Source organism: Apis cerana, linkage group LG14, assembly GCF_029169275.1.
Source record: "Apis cerana isolate GH-2021 linkage group LG14, AcerK_1.0, whole genome shotgun sequence".
Taxonomy (NCBI): domain Eukaryota; kingdom Metazoa; phylum Arthropoda; class Insecta; order Hymenoptera; family Apidae; genus Apis; species Apis cerana.
In genome coordinates this window covers 8786387-8809376 of record NC_083865.1, presented here as the reverse complement: position 1 = coordinate 8809376, position 22990 = coordinate 8786387, and the positions used below count along the sequence as shown (strand labels likewise).

The 22990-nt window shown below is 38.5% G+C and overlaps 1 protein-coding gene and 2 long non-coding RNA genes across 7 annotated transcripts; 2 read left to right on the top strand and 1 right to left on the bottom strand.

Annotated features, from left to right (window-relative positions):
- Positions 1-158: 158 nt before the first annotated feature.
- On the bottom strand, positions 159-19806 carry LOC107998647 (mucin-2-like). Of its 5 annotated transcripts, none has more exons than XM_062084576.1 (10): positions 19388-19806; positions 11799-11883; positions 10691-11335; positions 10161-10589; positions 8846-10006; positions 7757-8791; positions 6965-7468; positions 4572-6875; positions 1398-4456; positions 159-1301 (listed from the first exon to the last, which is right to left on the bottom strand). In XM_062084576.1, the coding sequence occupies exons 2-10, from the start codon at positions 11863-11865 to the stop codon at positions 1002-1004; spliced, it is 9504 nt and encodes a 3167-aa protein (XP_061940560.1). In that variant the 5' UTR covers positions 11866-11883; positions 19388-19806; the 3' UTR covers positions 159-1001. The 5 variants fall into 5 exon arrangements, with proteins under 5 accessions (XP_061940560.1, XP_061940561.1, XP_061940564.1 ...); XM_062084577.1 differs by having other exon boundaries at positions 8864-10006; XM_062084580.1 differs by having other exon boundaries at positions 6965-7075; positions 7754-8791; positions 19388-19790.
- On the top strand, positions 7338-7857 carry LOC133667266 (uncharacterized). Its single transcript, XR_009832594.1, has 3 exons — positions 7338-7468; positions 7577-7711; positions 7766-7857. It is a non-coding gene; the product is annotated as an uncharacterized LOC133667266 (long non-coding RNA).
- On the top strand, positions 19578-21577 carry LOC133667268 (uncharacterized). Its single transcript, XR_009832596.1, has 2 exons — positions 19578-19688; positions 20671-21577. It is a non-coding gene; the product is annotated as an uncharacterized LOC133667268 (long non-coding RNA).
- Positions 21578-22990: the final 1413 nt, after the last annotated feature.

The window sequence follows — 22990 nt, the reverse complement described above, 5'->3', positions numbered from 1 at the left end:
TTTTCAAAATATATCTGAAATCAAAAATTGATAAAATATTTGTAATTGATTCAATATTATAAACAATATTATAAACATAATAAAAAAAAATTTTTTAAAGCTTTAGAATGATAATCTATGTTGTCACAATCAATAAAATAAAAAAAATTGTAAAACTGTTTTTTACTTCATCAAAAAATTTATTTATTTATTGATATCAATTTGCAAAAAAATCTAATACAGACACACACAATATTTATACACATTCAACAACAATTCTATAAATGCTTCATGTTTATCACTAAATTGTAATAAACGCATTATGTAGCACTTTTTTTTACTTATTTAAAATAAGTAATATTTTAACATAGATATCTTTCTATAAACATAAAAATTATAGAAAGAAATAAAGATAATAAATGAAATGTTTTATATAAAGGAAGGAACAATTAGAATAATTGACATATAATTATATACAAAATTATCTTTGCAAAGTTAATTTTGTACTGTATTCAGAATATGGTGCTAAGGTTTCTTTATATGCACATAAAATTTCATATTATGTTATAAAGTGTTTTAAAATAAAGTGTTATTATAAAATTATGAATACGTAGTCGTATAAAAATGTTCAAATATGTATCACAAATTACTGAATACAGTTGAATATTGCATACAAGTCCCTCAACCAAAAATCCCAACTTTCGCAATGTATTTTCCAACGACTTTACGATTTCATAGCGAAAAATCGTAAGAAAATTCTAGTTATATTTTTCAACAATTATTACGAATTAATTTCTATACATAAATCGATATAGACTAATTAATTGTCACAAGATGACTGCTGAAGATCTGAATATTTTTTTATGAGATCTTCCGTAGCCATGTTGTGCAGATATTTAGATATATTCTAATATTTTTCCTTCAAATATAATTATAAAACAAGATAACGTCAGAAATTATCCTGAGAGTTTACTGTCCTTTCGAACTATTAAAACTTTCTATCGAGATAAAGAAAATATTATTTAATGATCTATAAACTTTAAGTTTCTGGCAGACAAATTAATTTTTTCTACTGGAATCTTCCATTTCTTATCCCAATTCTCAATATCTTCACGCGCAAATAATGCACACATTGGTAATCGTACAGTACGTTCACATCTTCTCGAAACCGACCAATACAAGTAGTTTTGTGGGCATTTATACATGTAAGCCTGAAGATTACCATTGAAATCTCGTTTGCAATTATAGAATATGTTGCTGCAACCTAATTTATAAGGATAATGACCTTCTTCCGGACAAAATGATTCGTTCGACACCTTTATCTAAAAATGAAACATATATATTTTAAGTAAAATGCATAAACATTATATAAACTTATATAAAATCTTATATCAAATTATGTAAAATGGTATACTTACAGGAGATACTTCACTCTTTTCCAATCTTCTATAAAATCTACCAATTGCTTTACTACCAGTGCAAGCTTTATTGGCTTTACTTTCAGATAAACATTGCATTTTTTCTTCATCATAAATTTTTCCCTCTGGACAGCTTAATACAAGTACGTTTATCTCCATCTTACCTTCAATAGTACATTGATAAAATAAATTACAGTATTTTGGATGTCTTCGGAAACCTGTTGGACAAATTAGTGCTATTTGTTCGTCAGTTAAATTTCCGATTGGACAAGGCGTTTGAATAGAAGGTTCCATTGTAGAAATAGATATTTGTGTAGTCGATTTTTGAGATTCTGTCGTTGAAGTAGATATTTCAGTGGATTCAGTAATTTGTTCCGAGCTGGATTCCGTATTACTTTCAGTAGTTCCTGCAGAAGTTGATTTTATCGTTATACTAGAACTAGAATCTGTACTTACTTCAGTTGTAATAGTTTCTGAAGTTGATTCTGTGGATTCTATAGTTGCTTGAGATATAGATTCATTAGTTGTTTCAGATGTTGATTCTGCAGTTGCCTGAGTCGTGGATTCACTAGTTGATTCAGACGTAGATTCTATGGTTACTTCAGAGATAGTAGTAGTTTCAAAAGTGGATCCAGTGATTGCTTCAGATGTAGACTCTGTGTTTATTTCAGATGTAGATTCGGTTGATATTTGAGATGTAGATTCTGAATTTGATTCAGTTGTGGATTCTGAAGTCGTTGATGATTCAGATGTTGATTCAATTGTAGACGATTCAGACGTTGTTTCAGATGTAGATTCTGTTGTTGATTCAGAAGTAAATTGCGTACTTGATTCTATAGTTGTGCTCGTTTGCGTCAAGGATGAAGTTGTAGATTCAATTTCTTCAGTTGTTATCGACTGTGTTGTAAATTCAGTAGAAAATGTTGTTTGTTCTGTACTAGTAGACGGACTCGACGTAGGTATTTTGCAATCTCTTGGAGGATAGACTGATTCAGGATAATTACATACGCTAATGCTAGGATCAAATATAGTTCCAGGTGCACAATCGAAATAATATACGTTAAAACCATTCCCATTATCGACGCAACGATAGAATTTGTTACACTGTGTTGGATGCGGATAGAAACCTGGTTTGTTACAAACTATGATATTGTTAGGATTTTTCGAAGTACAGTCTGAAATATTTGATTCTGTAGAAGATATCGAAGAAGTTGAGGATACAGAAGTTGAGCTTTCACTACTCGATGATTGTATTTCCGTTGTACTCGTATTTGTAGGAATTAACGTACTGTTAGTAATTGAACTAATAGTAGTAATAGTAGAACTACTAGGTGTTGTTAAATCAGATACTGTAGAAGTGCTTGAAGATCCTTGAATATGATCTTTATTATCTGAAGAGCAAGAAGTTACCTGGTCAATATAGTTACAAGTTTGAAGAGTCTGATCCCAAGCCGTACCAGGTGCACAGTCAAAGTCATATCGTTGTAATCCATTTTGAGAATATACACAACGATAGAATTTCGTACAATCATTCGGATTTGGGAAAAAACCTTCTTCTGAGCATTGCGCTGTTCCAGAAGATGAACTGGTTATAGTAGTTCCTGATGTTGGTGTAATACTGCTCTCTGGTGGCAAATATGAAACGGATACGGTAATATCTGGAGATATCGATTCAGAACTGGTCGTACTTGTTTCAGATACAAGTGATATAGTAGAAGAAGATTCTGTAGATTGAGAATTAGTTGTATTTATTTCAGGTACAGTAGAAGATGACCCAGTAGTTGTTTCTGAATTAGATGTTGTACTACTCTCTGGTGGCAAATATGAAACGGATACTGTAATATTTGGAGATATTGATTCAAAACTGGCCGTAGTTGTTTCAGATATTGGTAATATGGTGGAAGATGATTGTATAGATTCAGAACTAGTAGTACTTGTTTCAAATGCAATGGAAGATGACATAGTAGTTGTTTCTGGGCTAGACGTTGTACTGCTCTCTGGTGGCAAGTATGAAACAGATTCTGTAATACTTGGAGATATTGATTCAGAACTGTTTGTACTTGTTTCAGATGGAAGTGACGTAGTAGAAAATGATATTGTAGATTGAGAACTGGCTGCTTCAGATGTGGAAGATGGCAGACTAGGCTGAGTGATAGGAATATTTGATTCAGCTGTAGTGGATGGTGATCCTGTTGATGTAATAATTGTTGAAATATCTGTTTGTTCGTTGGTCAACGATGTAACATCAGATGATGTCGATGAAATTGATGGACTACTAGTTAATAAAGAAGATGTTGTGCTATCCGATGATATACTTTCTGTTTGTGATGTACTTGATTGACTAGTATTGTTATTAATTTCATTTTCAGATGAATTTGATTCCGTAGTAACTGTAGATCCATTACAATTAGTAACGAGATAATCGTGATTACAACTTTGAAGAGCTGAATCCCAAGCAGTACCAGTACCACATTGGAACTCATACTTGATAAATGTTGAACCACTACCGACACAACGATAGAATTTACGACAATCTTCAGGATCAGGAAAGAATCCTTCTTGAGTACATTCTATTTCAGGAGACGTACTAACTGTTATGGTCGCCGCAGTAGTAGTAGAAATAGTATTATTTACAGGAGGTAAATAGGATATTGATTCTGTAACAGTTCCAGAAGAAGTGGATTCCGGTCTAATTGTCTGAGTAGTAGGAGAAACGGATGATGTTTCTTTAGATATATTAGATGCAGTAGTAGCAATAATAACATCGTGGTCAGTTGAATCTTGATCTGTAGTAGTGCTTAAAGAAATGGTTGATTCTGGATAAGAAGTGACTAAAGAACTGGATGAACTAGGTCCCTCTTTACAATTTGAAACGAGGTAATCATGATTGCAACTCTGAAGAATAGAATCCCAAGCAGTACCAGGACCGCATAAAAATTCGTATTTAATAAATGATGAACCACTGCCGATACAACGATAAAATTTATGACAATCTTCAGGATCAGGGAAAAATCCTTCTTCAGTACACGTACCAGGAACGTTTGTGCTTCCAGGGGTACCTAAAAGATACATTAATAATTAAACACATAAAACCTTCATAAATAAGATATACATACATATTTATAAAATACATATAATTCTAATCATAAAATAACATTAATAATATTGCAATACCTGAAGAAATATTAGGCGTGTCAGAAGTAGCAGGAGTAACAGATATATTAGGTGCACTAGGAGTATCAGTAGATTGAGATGAATTAGAAGAAATAGGTGAACTGGAAACACTGTTAGTGATAGACTCACTAACAGAAGTAAGAGTCGAAAAAATGTCTTGTGTAATAAATGTGCTAGTAGACAAGGGATAAGGAGTATTAGAAATCCCTAATGTTTTTGAAGTCATAGCAGTTTCTGTACTAACTGTGATTTCAGTACCAGTTGGAAATTCTGAATTATTAGAAGATTCTGTGTTTGCTGTACTTTTAGAAATAATTGGAATATCAGAAAATTGTGTGACTTCAGTAGTAAATGGAGATTCTGGACTACCAGGAGATTCTGTGCTAACTGGAGCTGGAGATACTGAAGTGCTCGAAGATTGTATAGCTTCAGTTGCGGATGGAGATTCTGGACAACCAGAAGTTTCTGTGCTCACTGTAATTTCAGTGGATATAGGTTCTGGAGGAGATTCTGTACTAATTGAGGTTTCAATAGTGACTGGAAATTCTGAATTACCAGGAGTTTCTGTGCTAATTGTAAGAGTAGCTGAAGGTACTGAACTACTCGAAGATTGTGCGGCTGAACTACTCGAAGTTGTGGACGAAGATTCTGGACTACTAGGAATTTCTGTGCTCACTGTAGTTTTAATAGCTGTAGGTTCTGGAGTAGCAGAATGTTCTGTACTAACTGAAGTTTCAATAGTGACTAGAGATTCTGCACTACTAGGAGTTTCTGTGTTAATCGTAAGAGTAACTGGAGATACTGAAGTGCTCAAAGATTGTGCAGCTTCAGTTATAGATGAAGATTCTGGACTACTAGGAATTTCTGTGCTCATTGTAGTTTTAATAGCTGTAGATTCTGGAGTAGAAGATTCTCTACTAACTGAAGTTTCAGTAATGACTAGAGATTCTGTACTACTAGGAGTTTCTGTGCTCACTGTAGTTTTAATAGCTGAAGATACTGAAGTGCTCGAAGATTGTGCGGCTTCAGTTGTGGATGAAGATTCTGAACTAGTAATAGTGACTAGAGATTCTGAACTACTAGGAGTTTCTGTGCTAACTGTAAGAGTAGCTGAAGGTACTGAACTATTCGAAGATTGTGCGGTTTCAGTTGTGGATGAAGATTCTGGACTACTAGGAATTTCTGTGCTCACTGTAGTTTTAATAGCTGTAGGTTCTGGAGTAGCAGAAGGTTCTGTACTAACTGAGGTTTCAGTAGTGATTAGAGATTCTACACTACCAGGAGTTTCTGTGCTAACCGTAAGAGTAGCTGGAGGTACTGAAGTGCTCGAAGATTGTATAGCTACAGTTGCGGGTGGAGATTCTGGACTACCAGAAGTTTCTGTGCTCACTGTAATTTCAGTGGATATAGGTTCTGGCGGAGATTCTGTACTAACTGAGGTTTCAGTAGTGACTGGAAATTCTGGATTACCAGGAGTTTCTGTGCTAACTATGGTTTTAGTAGCTGTAGGTTCTGGAGTAGCAGAAGATTCTCTACTAACTGAAGTTTCAATAGTAACTACAGATTCACTATCAGAAGTTTCTGTGCTAACTGTAGGAGTAGCTGGAGGTACTGAAGTGCTAGAAGATTGTGCAGTTTCAGTAATAACAGAAAATTCTGGAGTACGCGGAGTTTTTGTGCTTATTGTAGCTCCAGGAGTAACTGGAGATAATGGAGTGCTCATAGATTGTACAGCTTTAGTTGTGGATAGAGATTCTGCACTACTAGATGTTTCTGTACTCACTATAGGTTCAGTGGTTATAGGTTCTGAAGTGGCAGGAGATTTTGTACTAACAGAGCTTTCAGTAGTGAGTGGAGATTCTGGACTACTATGAATTTCTGTAGCTTCAGGTGTAACTGGAGATACTGGACTGTTAGAAGATTGTGTGCTCTCAGTAGTGTGTGGAAATTCTGTATTACTAAGAGTTTCCGTGGTCACTGTAGCTTCAGTTGCTGGAGGTTTTGGATTAATAGGAGTTTCTGCATTGAATGTGCTCGAAGATTCTGTATTTATTGTAATTTCAGGAATGGTTGGAGTTTCAGGTATATGATGTGCACTTGTTGAAGATCCTTGTATGCTCGTTGTTAGTTTAGTATGTGTGCTTGTTTCAAATTCCCCAGGCGTGTTTGGTGTATAAGTTATTGTTGCAGTGCTATTTGATCCATGCGTGCTGAGTGTTGCTAAGGAGTTTGGTGTACTCTTATTGTTATCTGTACCAGTATTACCAGGAGTTGGAGTAGTTGTTAATTTAAGTGCAGTAGTGCCTGTTCCAGTAATACCAATTAGTAATAAATATATTAATGTCTCAATATTTATTTGTTCTGTTATATGTAATGGATATTTTTTAACGTACCAATAGTTTGAGAAGAATTTGAAGTTGCATTTGAAGATTCTGGTCTTTCAGATGTTCCAGACGTTTCAGATGTTGCCGATGTCTCAGAAGATTCAGTTATGCTTGAAGATTCTGAAATTTCAGATGTTGCAGATGTTTCAGGCGATTCAGGAGTACCAGATGAGCCCGGACTTCCGGATGTGCCGGGACTTTCGGAAGTTCCAGGAGTGCCAGGTGTTCCAGCACTACTACCAGATGAGCCCGGACTTCCGGATGTGCCGGGACTTCCAGATGTGCCGGGACTTCCAGATGTGCCGGGAGTTTCAGGAGTTCCAGGCGTGCCAGGAGATCCAGGAGTGCCAGGTGTGCCGGGACTTCCAGATGTGTCAGGAGTTCCAGGCGTACCAGAAGTTTCAGAAGTGCTAGGTGTGCCAATAGTGCCAGGAGTGCCAGATGTACCACTAGTGCCTGGACTGCCAGGGGTGCCTGGAGTGCCAGGGGTGCCAGGAGTGCCAGGGGTGCCAGGTGTGCCGGAAGTTCCAGGAGTGCTAGGAGTTCCAGACGTGCTAGGAGTGCCAGATGTGCCGGGACTTCCAGATGTGCCTGGAGTTCCAGGAGTGCCAGGAGTGCCAGGTGTGCCGGGACTTCCAGATGTGTCAGGAGTTCCAGATGTGCCAGGAATTCCAGGCGTACCAGGAGTTTCAGGAGTGCTAGGTGTGCCAATAGTGCCAGGAGTGCCAGGGGTGCCAGGAGTGCCAGGGGTGCCAGGTGTGCCGGGACTTCCAGATATTCCAGGAGTTCCAGGCGTACCAGGAGTTCCAGGAGTGCCAGGAGTGCCAGGTGTGCCGGGACTTCCAGATGTGCCAGGAGTTCCAGGCGTACCAGGAGTTTCAGGAGTGCTAGGTGTGCCAATAGTGCCAGGAGTGCCAGATGTACCACTAGTGCCTGGACTGCCAGGGGTGCCTGGAGTGCCAGGGGTGCCAGGAGTGCCAGGAGTGCCAGGAGTGCCAGGAGTGCCAGATGTACCACTAGTGCCTGGACTGCCAGGGGTGCCAGGAGTGCCAGGAGTGCCAGGAGTGCCAGGTGTGCCAGGAGTGCCAGGAGTGCCAGGAGTGCCAGGAGTGCCAGGTGTGCCGGGACTTCCAGATGTGCCAGGAGTTCCAGGCGTACCAGGAGTTCCAGGAGTGCCAGGAGTGCCAGGTGTGCCGGGACTTCCAGATGTGCCAGGAGTTCCAGGCGTACCAGGAGTTTCAGGAGTGCTAGGTGTGCCAATAGTGCCAGGAGTGCCAGATGTACCACTTGTGCCTGGACTGCCAGGGGTGCCAGGAGTGCCAGGAGTGCCAGGTGTGCCGGGACTTCCAGATGTGCCAGGAGTTCCAGGTGTGCTAGGAGTTTCAGGCGTGCTAGGTGTGCCAATAGTGCCAGGAGTGCCAGATGTACCACTAGTGCCTGGACTGCCAGGGGTGCCTGGAGTGCCAGGGGTGCCAGGAGTGCCAGGAGTGCCAGATGTACCACTAGTGCCTGGACTGCCAGGGGTGCCAGGAGTGCCAGGAGTGCCAGGTGTGCCGGGACTTCCAGATGTGCCAGGAGTTCCAGGCGTACCAGAAGTTTCAGAAGTGCTAGGTGTGCCAATAGTGCCAGGAGTGCCAGATGTACCACTAATGCCTGGACTGCTAGGGGTGCCAGGAGTGACAGAAGTTCCAGGTGTGCCGGGACTTCCAGATGTGCCAGGAGTTCCAGGCGTACCAGGAGTTTCAGGAGTGCTAGGTGTGCCAATAGTGCCAGGAGTGCCAGATGTACCACTAGTGCCTGGACTGCCAGGGGTGCCTGGAGTGCCAGGAGTGCCAGGTGTGCCGGGACTACCAGATGTACCTGGAGTCCCAGGCGTACCAGGAGTTCCAGGAGTGCCAGGAGTGCCAGGTGTGCCGGGACTTCCAGATGTGCCAGGAGTTCCAGGCGTACCAGGAGTTTCAGGAGTGCTAGGTGTGCCAATAGTGCCAGGAGTGCCAGATGTACCACTTGTGCCTGGACTGCCAGGGGTGCCAGGAGTGCCAGGAGTGCCAGGTGTGCCGGGACTTCCAGATGTGCCAGGAGTTCCAGGCGTACCAGGAGTTTCAGGAGTGCTAGGTGTGCCAATAGTGCCAGGAGTGCCAGATGTACCACTAGTGCCTGGACTGCTAGGGGTGCCAGGAGTGACAGAAGTTCCAGGTGTGCCGGGACTTCCAGATGTGCCAGGAGTTCCAGGCGTACCAGGAGTTTCAGGAGTGCTAGGTGTGCCAATAGTGCCAGGAGTGCCAGATGTACCACTTGTGCCTGGACTGCCAGGGGTGCCAGGAGTGCCAGGAGTGCCAGGTGTGCCGGGACTTCCAGATGTGCCAGGAGTTCCAGGCGTACCAGGAGTTTCAGGAGTGCTAGGTGTGCCAATAGTGCCAGGAGTGCCAGATGTACCACTAGTGCCTGGACTGCCAGGGGTGCCAGGAGTGCCAGGAGTGCCAGGTGTGCCGGGACTTCCAGATGTGCCAGGAGTTCCAGGCGTACCAGGAGTTCCAGGAGTGCCAGGAGTGCCAGGTGTGCCGGGACTTCCAGATGTGCCAGGAGTTCCAGGCGTACCAGAAGTTTCAGGAGTGCTAGGTGTGCCAATAGTGCCAGGAGTGCCAGATGTACCACTAGTGCCTGGACTGCCAGGGGTGCCAGGAGTGCCAGGAGTGCCAGGTGTGCCGGGACTTCCAGATGTGCCAGGAGTTCCAGGCGTACCAGGAGTTCCAGGAGTGCCAGGAGTTCCAGGCGTACCAGGAGTTCCAGGAGTGCCAGATGTGCCAGTAGTGCCAGGAGTTCCTGGAGTGCCAGGAGTGCCCGGACTTCCAGATGTGCCAGGAGTTCCAGGCGTACCAGGAGTTCCAGGCGTACCAGGAGTACCAGGAGTGCCAGGTGTGCCAGTAGTGCCAGAAGTTCCTGGAGTGCCAGATGTGCCAGTAGTACCAGGAGTTCCAGATATGCCCGGACTTTCAGGTGTGCCCGGACTTCCAGATGTGCCAGAAGTTCCAGGAGTTCCAGGAGTGCCAGGTAGTTCCAGACGTACCAGGAGTTCCAGATGTGCCAGAAGTTCCAGGAGTTCCAGGAGTTCCAGGTGTGCCAGTAGTACCAGGAGTTCCAGATATGCCCGGACTTTCAGGTGTGCCCGGACTTCCAGGCGTACCAGGAGTTCCAGGAGTGCCAGGTGTGCCAGTAGTACCAGGAGTGCCAGGAGTGCCAGTAGTGCCAGGACTACCAGGTGTGCCAGAAGTTCCAGGCGTACCAGGAGTTCCAGGTGTGCCAGGAGTTCCAGGAGTGCCAGGAGTTCCAGACGTACCAGGAGTTCCAGGAGTGCCCGGTGTGCCAGTAGTGCCTGGACTACCAGGTGTGCCAGAAGTTCCAGGGGTGCCAGGAGTTCCAGGTGTGCCCGGACTTCCAGATGTACCGGAAGTTCCAGGCGTACCAGGAATTCCAGGAGTGGTAGGTATGCCAGTAGTGCCAGGACTTCCAGATATGCCAGAAGTGCCAGGCGTGCCAGAACTATCAGAAGTTCCAGTTATACCAGAAGTTCCAGTTGTATCAGGAATTCCAGGTGTACCAGAAGTGCCAGGACTTGCAGATATGTCAGTCATTTCTGATATGTCAGGATTTTCAGATATGTTAGATATATTTATAATTTTAATAGAAATATAAGTATATTAGGAGTATGAGATATATTTAATTTTATGAGAGTACCTGTATTTTCCGATATTGATGTAGTTGATGTTTCTGGTTTAGTTATAGCATCAGTTGTATTATTTCCTTGTCCGACATTTTCGTTTCCCGTGTTAGATCCTGTTTTACAATCGTCCCGTGATACTGCCCAAGGATGATTACAACCTTCTATATCTGGATCCCAGACAGTGTCAACACCACATTCAAATTCATATTTTATGAAGTTTCCGGATCCTGTATCAACACATCTATAAAATTTTCTGCAATCATTTAAGTCGGGAAAATATCCTTCTTGGACGCATTGATTTCGTCCCTGATCATTGGTAGGTTTTCCAGTTGACAATTCGATAGAAGTCGTAACTTGAGTCGTAGTCGTAAGTTGTGCAGTTGTACTTGTACTTGAAATTATTTTGTTCGTTGTAGTGTCTGTATGTAGTCCACCACATTCAGGACGACCGCTGTCACTAGGAAAAGTACATATGTTTCCCTTGTGTTTCGAAAATACTGTTCCAATAGCGCATTCAAATTTAAATTTCCTTAGAGGTCTTCCGAATCCCCAATCGACACATCTGTAGAATATTCTACAGTCGTGAGGATCCTCATGATATCCTACTTCGATACACGCGAAACCATTCAAAATTTTAGAGAAATCGATGATATTTTGATCTATAAAATATTGAAAATATTTATTAGAAATAATAATTATATAAAAAATTCTTTGTATTGGAACAGAATTCGATTCGAAGTTTGTTTTCTTTAAAAAATTAGCAATTATTCGGAATATTCAAATTTAGCTATAGTATAGTATATATATAATTAATTTCGATATAATTAATTTTATATTACTTTTTTTTCGATACACTCAAAGCTATCTATCTTGCGTGAAACTAATTTGAAAACATTACAAACTAATATTTTTGATAATGATATTTTTGATAAAAAATAATGATGGTTACAAATAGTTACGTGGAATTGATAAAGATATTACGTATTTTGTGTAAAAATCCGCTTGTCAAGAAAAGATAGTTCATGCATTTCTTTCACATATCTTTTATGTTATTTCTACTATAAATCATGAATATTTCGAACTAATTTTTGTTCAAACTTCAAATCAATGATCAAGTCTTACCAGGTTCGGCAAATGTTGACGAAATTAATATCGTTACAAAGCCTAATTTTACTAAGCTTGTCCACATGATTTTTCTTCGGCGTGTCTGAAATTAAAACGATCCATATTATGGTAACGCTATAATAAAAATCAATCATAATTTTATCAATTTCTAAACGATGAATTAAGGACGATCATATAAATTCAGATTCAATTCCTCGTTCGAACTTGTGTCGTTTTAACGGGATAGCAGAACATGACGTAATCTGTTTTCTAGGGCAAAAGGCGTGGATTTCCTCAGTTGTGAATTTCGTATAAACAAGCGAATATAAGCAACTGTACACAGTTCACTGTTACGTTCTGGTTGGCCTACGTCCAATCTTCCCCCATCAGCAACGGTCAAAGGATTCTAACTGTCTCTTGACCTTGGCTGGAATAATTCTCGGCATCATCAATGATTCAGGATCAAATAATTCTCATTTCGATCGCGTCTCCACAAACCGATCCATGACCCCGATTTTTCTGTTATTCGATAGACTTACACGTGCTAGGCAAACGATTTGAATACCCAGCTGATAATTGATTCACTTTTACAGTTACGTTTAGCATTGATCTTCGACACGTATTTAATGATTTAACGCGATAGATTCTTTCACCAATACCATGTAAATTACCATTCTCGTAAACGGTATAAGAAAGACGAGAAGTGAATGTTTATGTATATCGTCTTGGCTATACTATCCTACAATCTGCATTGTAAATTCCTTAATTCTTTTCTAAATGAATTCTTCCGAATGCACCCAATGCAACGATTACTGGCCATCAATAACAGTTTACCGAATCGTTTATCGCAGTATTAACAGTGACTCGAATGTGGTCAACAATAACTATCGAAAAATTACACGATTGAAACGATAAAATTCGACGCGAGTTTATAATTCCTACGCGTTTATGGCGATGAAACAAGGAAAAAAACCGTTTGTTCGGAATTCTCTATCTTCGATCTACACCTTGACTCGCAATCTGTACCCCTACGCAAGGATTGTGAACGCTAGATATTTCAAAGTTAGACAAAGATGTATCGTTTGCTACCATCGATCATCGTTCGACAAACTATCGATGCGATTGAAAATGATTTGAAAGGTATATCCATCGTTGATTCGATCACAAAAATTGTTTTATTTCTTCTCTTACAAATATCGAATTATATTCAATACAAATACACTTGTTGGATTAATCAAAAATAAAATACTATCATAATCTTTTTCTTTTGTTTCTTTTGTTTAGTTAACTGAAGGAGATCGAGTAGAATAAATCATTGAAAGGGCCAACGCCGATGATTAGATTTCGAAAATTTCGCATCGTTCTTCAATCATTTTCAATCACGCAATTTATGCTCTTTCGTTTCTTTCATCAAAATTATCGTCTATGCGCGATATGGAATATCGGATACGAAAAGGTACCTACAGAGAATGTCATAAATATCGTTGGTCAGAAGCAACAGCGATGCTGCACAGCTCGTATCCCATCATCCATTTAGGACTGGTGAAGATGCACATATCGCGAAATAGCCGTGGAAAGGAGAGGCGAAATAAATAAATCGTGATGGATTGAAAGCTGTGAAAAATGGTGTTCGAGTTCAAGTAGAGGGACAAGTGGAGAAAGCTGTGTGCGTTGAAAAGGTAAATCTAGCCGAGCTATGCTCCACATTTTTGTGATTCTTCCTGCTTTCTATTGGTTGGAGTGAAAAGAGGATTGCATGAACAGTGACATAATCCGAGAATGCGGCCTCTCCGAGCTCGGAATGAAAGAAGAGGAGAGAGTGTGGTGACATAACGTCACAGTCAATGCCAGTGTCGGCGATCTTGGCATTGAAGTTGACTGATTTATAATCGAAACGAAAAGCGGTTTTCACGACATTATTATATCATACGAAAATTTAAGATCTGATGATAAAATTGAGAATGTTGTTAAAAATGGATTTAAAGTTTCGTAGTTGATTCTGTATATTTTAGTTTAACTCGAAAAGTTAAATTATATATTAAAAAATAACAATCAAATTGTTTAGATTACTATAATTTTCACCTTTGTCTTGTTAAATGATTTTTATCGGTTTTATCAAAAACTCGTTTCTCGATCCGACTTAAGACGATTATTTATGAATATTTGAAAGACGTCGAAACGACATAGGTCGCGGATTAGTTTAATCGCAGATTTACATGATATTCGATTTACCAGGTATGGCCCGTGCGATTTGGGTGAAGCACCTTTCCTCGTTGAATGAAACATTTCGCGCGGCGAGGGTTCAAGCCCCGTTCACACGGGATTCGCGCTTTGAATACGAATCGATCGGACCCCGTGTCAACGGTGTTCCCGATTCCTCGAGAATCGCGCAAAAAACAAAAGGATATGTGTCGTGGATCGCATTTAAAAGTTATATGCCAGAAGGCCAGATGCTCCAGAATAGAAGAAGAAAAATTCGCTTGAAATTTCTCCACCTGGTATTTCTGCGATCAAAGAAAATTATATCTTCCAAGAAAATTCATATTATTTCATTTAAATTGAAAATTAATCGATATATTATACCGGAATATTGTAATAAATGTCTGTCCTGAAACATCTGTCAGAAACATCTTACGAATTATTTTTTCAATTATCAGTATCACTGCATCGGTAGCAATATATTACTCGATCATAAATTTGTGTCGAGTATAAATGTGTAATACGAAATGCAATATAAACTAGGCAAAGGTACATAAAAAGACAGAATAGCGACAGATCATTAAGAAGTTATACGACCTATTTATAAAACCATTCCAATCATTTTGCCACCTGTTGTTGCTAATAAAATAAAAGAACTGGAAGAAACCTTGAGATATTTCAAGATCGAGATACATCTTATGGTTTTTTCGTGCAATTAAATTCGCTTTTGAAATATCTTTGTTGCAAAAATTACAAGGTAGAAATTACAGATCGTATAACGATGAAAAAAAAAAAAAGAAAAATTTGAGATTCTCCCTTCAAAGATGTTCTTTAAATATTCGTAAAATTTTTTTTTTAACTTAATTTAACTTCAAAATAACTTAAAGAGATGCTTTAGAAAGAGGCAAACAACTCGAAAGGTATCATTAATTGTACATTTTCTCGCGAGGTCTGTGATTTAACGATTTTACGGACCAAAAGTATCCGGAAGTAAAAGAATTTAAGGCTGCAACCGAATCATCAAAGTAACAATTTAATTAATACTTGATCTTTTGGTGCTTGTATATTTGTAAATTTGAATAAGTATTCGTGAAACGTATTTGATAAATTTTTCAAATCTTCATCTCCTAATGTAAAAATAATTTGTAAAGTTAATAATTTGTGCAATTTGTTTCGTGTAATTTCTCCCTTCCCAATGTTGTTATTCTTCTAACGAGAAAATAATAATTTTTTCGATTCGTGAAGTCAATTTTCTGACAATTTGTGACAATTTTCACAGTGAAAGCTCATTCAGTAGGGGAAAAATGCAGCTATGTAACTGTTTGCTCGAAACGCGTGGCCTCGAATTAAAATCAATTGTCCGATGAATCGTGATTCAGGAAATCGATGCGTACAGTTAACCGTCTCGTCATCTTTGCAATTCACTCACAAATAATAAAAAAAATTAAAAAGAAATATCCAATAACCGACACGACTCGAAAGAAGTTAGTTTAGTTCTTTTCAGAATGTTTCGTGATTTTCGCCACGGAACTTCGCGAATCTTCGATATTTTCAAATTCTCGAAGCTCGTAAGACGTAAAAACGAAGTACGTCCTTGAAAATCATGGTCAGTTTGATCGAACCAGTTCTCGATCCGAAGAGAAACTATCGACCAGACCAGACTTCTTCTTCGAAGCTATAAATGTCTCAGTTTGAAAGAGGAATTCCTCCTGGAATGGAATCGTTACGCTTGGTAAAATCCAGTTTGCCATTTGATAGAGAAAATTCGACGAAATGGCAAAAAAGACGCGAAAAAAACGAAAAAAGAAAAAACAGTCAGGCATCGCCAAGTACGAAAGCGAAAGATAAACTTATCCTCGATTGAACCAGTTTGTATAACGCCTAGGGCTACGTAGACAAATAACAAGAAGAGTAATCAAGAAAAGATAAAACGCGCCCTCCCGAAGAAACAATCCTGCAATCCGGTGCAGTGAACCTAGTTTGTTGTGATGGCATGCCCGATGCAATAAGTGCAGCCTTGCCATGGAAAGTCGCAAGGCCGTTTCTTCTCCCACCAATTCCACTCTATTCTCCTCTCTATCGCATCCTCGTTGATGCAATGATGCGCGGATTAACCGAATTAATCGAGTTACAAACACCTCTAACTTTTCGCATCGTCCATTCAAACTTGTCAAAAATTGAATCTAACTTGGAAACGCTTACTTCTTTCTATCTTGGATACTTTCAATATTTTTTTTTCAACGAATCTTTACACTTCACAGAAAGACATTGAAAAATCGATGGAAATTCTTTCGTCTAATCACAGCCAATAACGATCGCAGCAACAATGCAATCATCGAAATTGATCAAAAGACACGATCGACGAGTTTCGAAGACTAATTCGAAGACGATGTTATAATATCCACGATAAACACGGTTCGTTGGCGAAGGTAATCGTATCCATGGCGACTCGCAATTAAAGGGATACTTGTAAATTGTACGTGCCTTCCCACACGGGGCCGTTTACATCGTCCTCTTCATTTTTTCATTATCTCCCTTATTCGCGACCGCAATCCTCGTCCCAACGTTAACCGTAGATTTATCATACATCGTATACGAGGCACCAACGAGGTTCAAGGTTTTGAATATGATCACGGTTACAAGAAAATAAGAAATCCCTTTAAGATATTAACGACGACGTAAATAGAGCGTAATTATAGACAGTGTAAATCAATGAGATTCAATGAAATCAGAGATATAAATTACGTGCAGATGTTCCTTGTTTGGAACTATTAATAAGGTATTCTTAGATCATTTGTTTAAGCTCCTCGAGATATCCGCCGTTGTTTTCTGATAAAGAGAATTCAATTTTCTTCTTCGTTTGTCATTCTTAAACTTATTTTTGACGTTATCAATGTTTTCGAGAATTTATTAATGATCGTTTCGAAGAATTGTGACTATCAATTATTATTCAGGTTAATTAAATAACGTGGAAGGTGATGGCGGAAATCGATTAGTATAATCGCCGATCGTAGTTAATAATAAGAGTAAAAAAAATAATAAGAAACAATGTTATTGTGCCATTGAATAGATTCGTTCTTTACAAGGAGAATATCATTAAATAATAATATGAATCACGGGATTTATCTTTTCTCGATGAAAACTCGGAATTCTGGAATCTTTCAAGGCTAAGTTTCAATTAAAAATCCGATTGTTAAAGTCTCGTTAATAATGGAAAGTTTTCCGGAATGAAGTCTTCACGTTTCAAGAAATCGCAATCTTTTCACAATCCTAATAGTCATTTTATCGGATCGCGTCTACTTTTGAATTCATAAATGTGGATAAAAAGAGACTTACAAAAGCCTTAAACGATTCGCTTATTAAGAAAACAATATACTCGAGCTTTCTCGATGCCGCGACTCATTTTTAATCGATTTCTTGTTGCATCTGACAATGAAACGAACCTGTCGGTGCACTCTCCGGCTCGTGAACCGTGCCAGTGGAATGTCCTTCGCGGATTCCTACTTTTTATCTTAAAAATCCGGGAAGAATGGCTCGTTAAAGCAAATGAAAAAGTATCGAGTGCATCCGTCTCTTGTGCATAATGCATTTTACTTATTGCACCTCGATACATTCGTTGAAAGCTACGTGCATTATTTCATTAATTTGAAAAATCGCCACTGATGAAGACACGACGATAGAATTCTTGATCTCAACGAAATTATTTCGATCGAAGTCTTCTTTAAAATAACTTAACTTAACTTTAAGATAACATAACTTTTGATCTTTCAATTTTACACGTAAATAAAACTTCTGATCGAATATTTCTATAAACTATCCTTTATGGCGAAAGAATTTTTTTTTTTTAATCTCTCAACTTTACACATTGGTAAAATTTTCAATCGAGCATTCTATTCCCGCAAAACTATCCTTCATCGGCGAAAGAATTAACAGAATCTAAATGTTCAACGAATCACGACCTTCGAGAGATGCAGCTCGATGATTATTTAACGAAGTATGTTACGCATTAACAGCTTCCTTCTTATCTATATTCAACAACGTCTAGTTAGCCAATCGATTACACTATCTCCAAAAATATTTTTCGACGGCCTTGCGAAAACGCTCCATTTACGGGATACACGAGGATCGTGACGAGACAATGTCGAGGACAAGTTGCAAGTTGCATCGCAGTATGGCTTCTGTACGAACGACTCAATGCCAAGATCGACGAATCGGTTCGACCGGTCGGACGGAATGCTCACCCGATCCAAATACAGCTCGCGATTTTCGAGTGGCCGATGCGACGAGAATCGGCAATCGAGTTGGAGATTTTCGGCCGGCACACGTCCGGCCACCGACACGTTGTAACTTTTGTAAATCGTGCCTGCTAACCCGGTAAAACAGTTACGTGACTTCGGCCAATGTATAAAGTACTTGCACCGTGCCGGTTTTCGACTCTTCGCGGGAATCTTACTATATGTAACGAAGAATTTTGTACTTTTAGCGACAATATGCTAAAAAAAAACCAAAGCCTGTGCCTCGTATCGATGTTTAATCGTTAATTAATTATTAATAAACGATTTTTAATGCATTGTGCCGTTTATCATCTTATTTGCGATGTGATTTGGATTAGATCGGGAATGGAGACGGCATCCGAAATAAAAATTGTAAGTTCAATTTTTTCGCGATTTAAAAAATAATAAAGAATATAGTATTTTTTTATCTTTTGATTTTAAAAAACAAGAATAATTACAAGATATCTATTCTCTATCTAAAGATAAAGAAAAATATTCGTGCATTACGGATTCATGCTGTTATAATTCATATTGATATTATTAAATTTTGTCGTTGTTATAGGATTATTACAAGACATAAAAAAAAAAATGCTAAACAGTCGAGTGAACCAACCAGAATTTCGAAAAGTCTTACAATTACTTTCAATTATCAAATGTATCATAATTAGAGAATCAATGAGAACGCGTTCAAAGTCCTCTACTAAATCGTTCAATCCAAGAGTCTGATTTCCAAATCTCTATATACCAATCTCATTTTCATAACCGTTTATACCGTAGTTAATCTGTTTTTCAATGAGGAATCGAATCGTGTTGACAGGTATTTGGAAATACAACGCGGTGAGGTTTACACTGATAAATCCACGTTCACTCGAGAAATGGCAAGACAACAAATTTTAACGAGATTCAAACATTCGTGTTTACGAAGGAACAATATTGTCCTGGAAAACGAAAGCACGATAAATATCACTGACGGTACATAACACTTGTGAAAACTTGCGATCGGTCCAACATTGATCACTCGACACTGACACGATTGTTTCCAAAAAAAAAAAAAAAATCATGTTTTCCAGAACGAAAGAGTTAAAAAAAAAAAAGAAGAAGAAGAGACACCGAACGAATGAAAGAATCACTCACCTTGTGTAGAATCAAAGACGGTCTCTCTTCGAAAGTCCTCCGTTAATTCGTATAACTCCTCATTTCGCGGCTGTCTTTTCGTTTTTTTTCCAATTTCCAAACATCCACGTTCGTTGCACCACGATCCTTCGTGAGCCGCGAGATGAAGAATGACGCGCGAGTCGATGTCTGTTTTCAGGAACTATTCTGGAAATCGGTTGCCGATCGTGGCACGTTCTCGAGAGGGAGTAAGTCCTGAGGACGCGGATGGCTCCTACTTATAAAGACTTGGCCAAGTCTTGGCTCTCCAATTGGCTTCCAGGTGTGTGTGTTCAACGTCTACGTAAGTCGGTACCCCCTGTATGTGTGTACGTATGCGTGTCTGCGCTTATACGCAAGAAGGAATCGTGGCTTCGTCCAGGTGGAAGGGGGCACAAACTCTGTTTCGATCGTTTTACGCTCGATGCTGTTACACATTACACCAAGAAGATCGCATCTTCGAAGAAATCGGTTCATTTTCCTTCCGAATCGGCCTTCCTAGAATTTCCATCTTTCTCGATCGATCCTTAAAGTTCGACACAATCGTTGAGTAATTAGATTTTCAATTCATCTAATATTAAATGCCAAATTATGGAATTATATTTCCATTACATTATGAAATTTTTCATAACAATTTCGTGACTTATAATTTCTAATATCATCGCATATTGAATTGATATCGCGTGCGTGTATCCTAAAAGAGGATATCGTACTTATAATTGTAGACTTTCGTTATTGAAAAATAGAGAAAGATCTATGTAAATAGATGAATGTTGCTTTATTCACGAATAATCGAGAATCGATAATCTGTATACATACGATCGATCTTTGTATAATTCTATACGTTTTATTGCATTCTATTACATATCCAGTGTCGTGAATCGAAATTTCTCGGGGATATTTTAATTAGCACTCGTTTTGTTTCTTTATTCTATATCATTTCCATAAAATATGCTTATCAGAGTAGTATCTTTACAAAGATAATAAAATATGCATATTAGTGACTCGTTTCAAAGAAAGCGGTTTTACTTCTATCAGAAGTAGTTAGAGTATCAACAATCGAGGAAAATTCGATAAACAAAATCATATATAATTAAAGAAAAACACATTATTATATTTTATTTTCCGATTCATTTTGTTAAAATTGCTTCTCTGTTTGTTTTAAAAAAATTAATTCCTCCACTCTGGAGTTATTTTGCATAAACAGGATATTTTATAAGCTTTAAACATTCCAAATACTTTTCGAGAATTAACATTTTTCGCAGGTAAGTCGCAGTGTTTACGATGATAAGCGTGACGAAACAGAATCTCGTCATAAATCTGGAGTGACAAGAAGCAGAGCCGTCTGATCGTTACAAATCATGCCCGTCCTCGAAGCTGCATCTGCATACTTTTCTTTTTTTTTTCTTTTGTTCTTCGCTTCTTCTCCTTTTTTTACGAAACATTATTTTTCCATGAGAGTTCCACACATTAACTGGTTCCATTATTAATATCTCAATCGATATATGATCTGGAAAAAAATTCGATGCCTATCGAATCAGTCGTTATTTTATTTTTCGAATCATTTGTTCGTTTATGGAAACATTAAAGTTAGAATAATATTTAATTTGACAAATCAACCGTTGATAACGAGTAAGAATTCTATATAAATATATATATATATATATGATATATATACGATATAACTTTATTTCCTTGTTTGTTTCCAGTTTAAATCACGTAAAAAATCCTTTTCTCAAAATTTTTATTTCTAGAACAAATTTTCGTAATACTTTTTCGTAAACATTTGTAATTATTCGATTAATTAAGTCAATTTCATTTGAAAAAATTCTGGCATATTGATTTGTAGATTTATTTAGGAATTAAGAAATAAATCTTGACATATTTTAATCGTTGAGATATGTAAAAAAAATACAATGTTTCTCAAAAAATTAATCTCTCAAAAAATTTGATCGATGATGATAAAACGTATCTTAAGCAATATAATTTATACAGATATTAAATGGAAAGATCCGAAGACGTAGCCCGTTTTTTTGTGCTAATTTGGTTATATTATTTTAACTTTAAAATTTTTTTAAAAAACATTTGATCAAACGTTTGAAATGAAAAATTAAGTTGAAGAAGAAAAAATTGAAAAAAGAGTAAAATAAATAAAGATTATTATAAGTAAAAAAGTGGAGAAATGAATTTTTATTGATTTTTTGATTTTCTACTTATTCTATTTATCATTCCAAATCATTACGATAAAAAATTTATTCGGATTCATTGATTGGAATATTTTCAAAGTTCTCAAAAGTATCTCAAGTTCAACAGATAATTTATTAATTGTGATTGAAATTCTAGTTTTAAGAGAAGGATCAACGATTTATAAACAGGATAAACAAGAGTTCATCGAACTGTAGAAATAAAATTGCCGATGAATAAATGAAATGAAAAGAAGGAGAGACAGAGAGAGAGAGAAACACCGATTGAAATTTTCCTTAAAAAGATTCTGTAAGATCAGAAGCCGTGGATTATCAAATTATGGATTATCAGCGATTGTTTCTCACGTGCTCGCGCACGACGCAAATTCCAGAATAACGAAGCAACCTGTGGGAATTCACCGTGCATGCCCTTTCCTTCCTTTTTCTTTCCGCCATCCAAGGATGCTCGTGGACAACGCCTTGTCGATAGAAGCGTTGAACTTACTAGAGAAGCCTTGGCGTATAACGTTCGTGTTTGCAACCGATGGTAACAGTATAACGTAATAAATGTACGGGATTGCGGTAAACGAAACCCTCAACTCGGACCCTCGTTTCTCGGATCGTGCACGTTATTATTTTAAAAGCAACAGGGCTGCTAGTAAACGTCTTCTAGTAATATGCGATTATGGCGAATGAGTCTAAACGAGAGAAGATTCGTTTAACTTTTATTCGCCTTTGCTTTTATTACGCGAGTATTCGGATCTCGTTCGAAGATTGGAAACAGATATACCAAAGATATTATAGCGTCAAATAGGAGGAAAATTTTTAAAAGATTTCTAGTAACAAGATTTTACGATTTTTGCGATAAAATTATAGAATCTTCGGAAGATTGGAAATAGCTCGTTCAATGAAACGAAATTTCTTCGCCATTCGAATGTAAACGAGACGGTGGTTAATTGTGCATCAAACGTGTGGCAAAGGAACGAGGGAATAAGAGAGTGGTGGTCGGTGTAAAAACACCAGTAGAAAACTAGGTAGTGGAATACGGTTGCAATGGGCAGACAGAGGGCCGGTGCATCTCGGCGTGCATAGAGAAAATATACGATCGCAGAGAAAGAGAGTACAATGGACCGTATCTCAACCCTCGGTAACCATAAATGTCTGAAAGGAAAAATCTTTCCGGCTGTCCAACCGATTATAGCTGTCGTTTTGGATTCCACCAAGGGAGGAGGCGATTCATTCCACGGAAAAGTCTGTGAATTAACGAGCATCGGAATAAAGCGCGGAAGTGCGGCCCTTTGGGCAAGGCCTCGTGTACCAGGCCTGATCCATGAATTATTCCGCTACGAACGGCTAACTCGATTCTTCTGTCTTTCACATTTTTCCATCAGCCAGGAAAGAA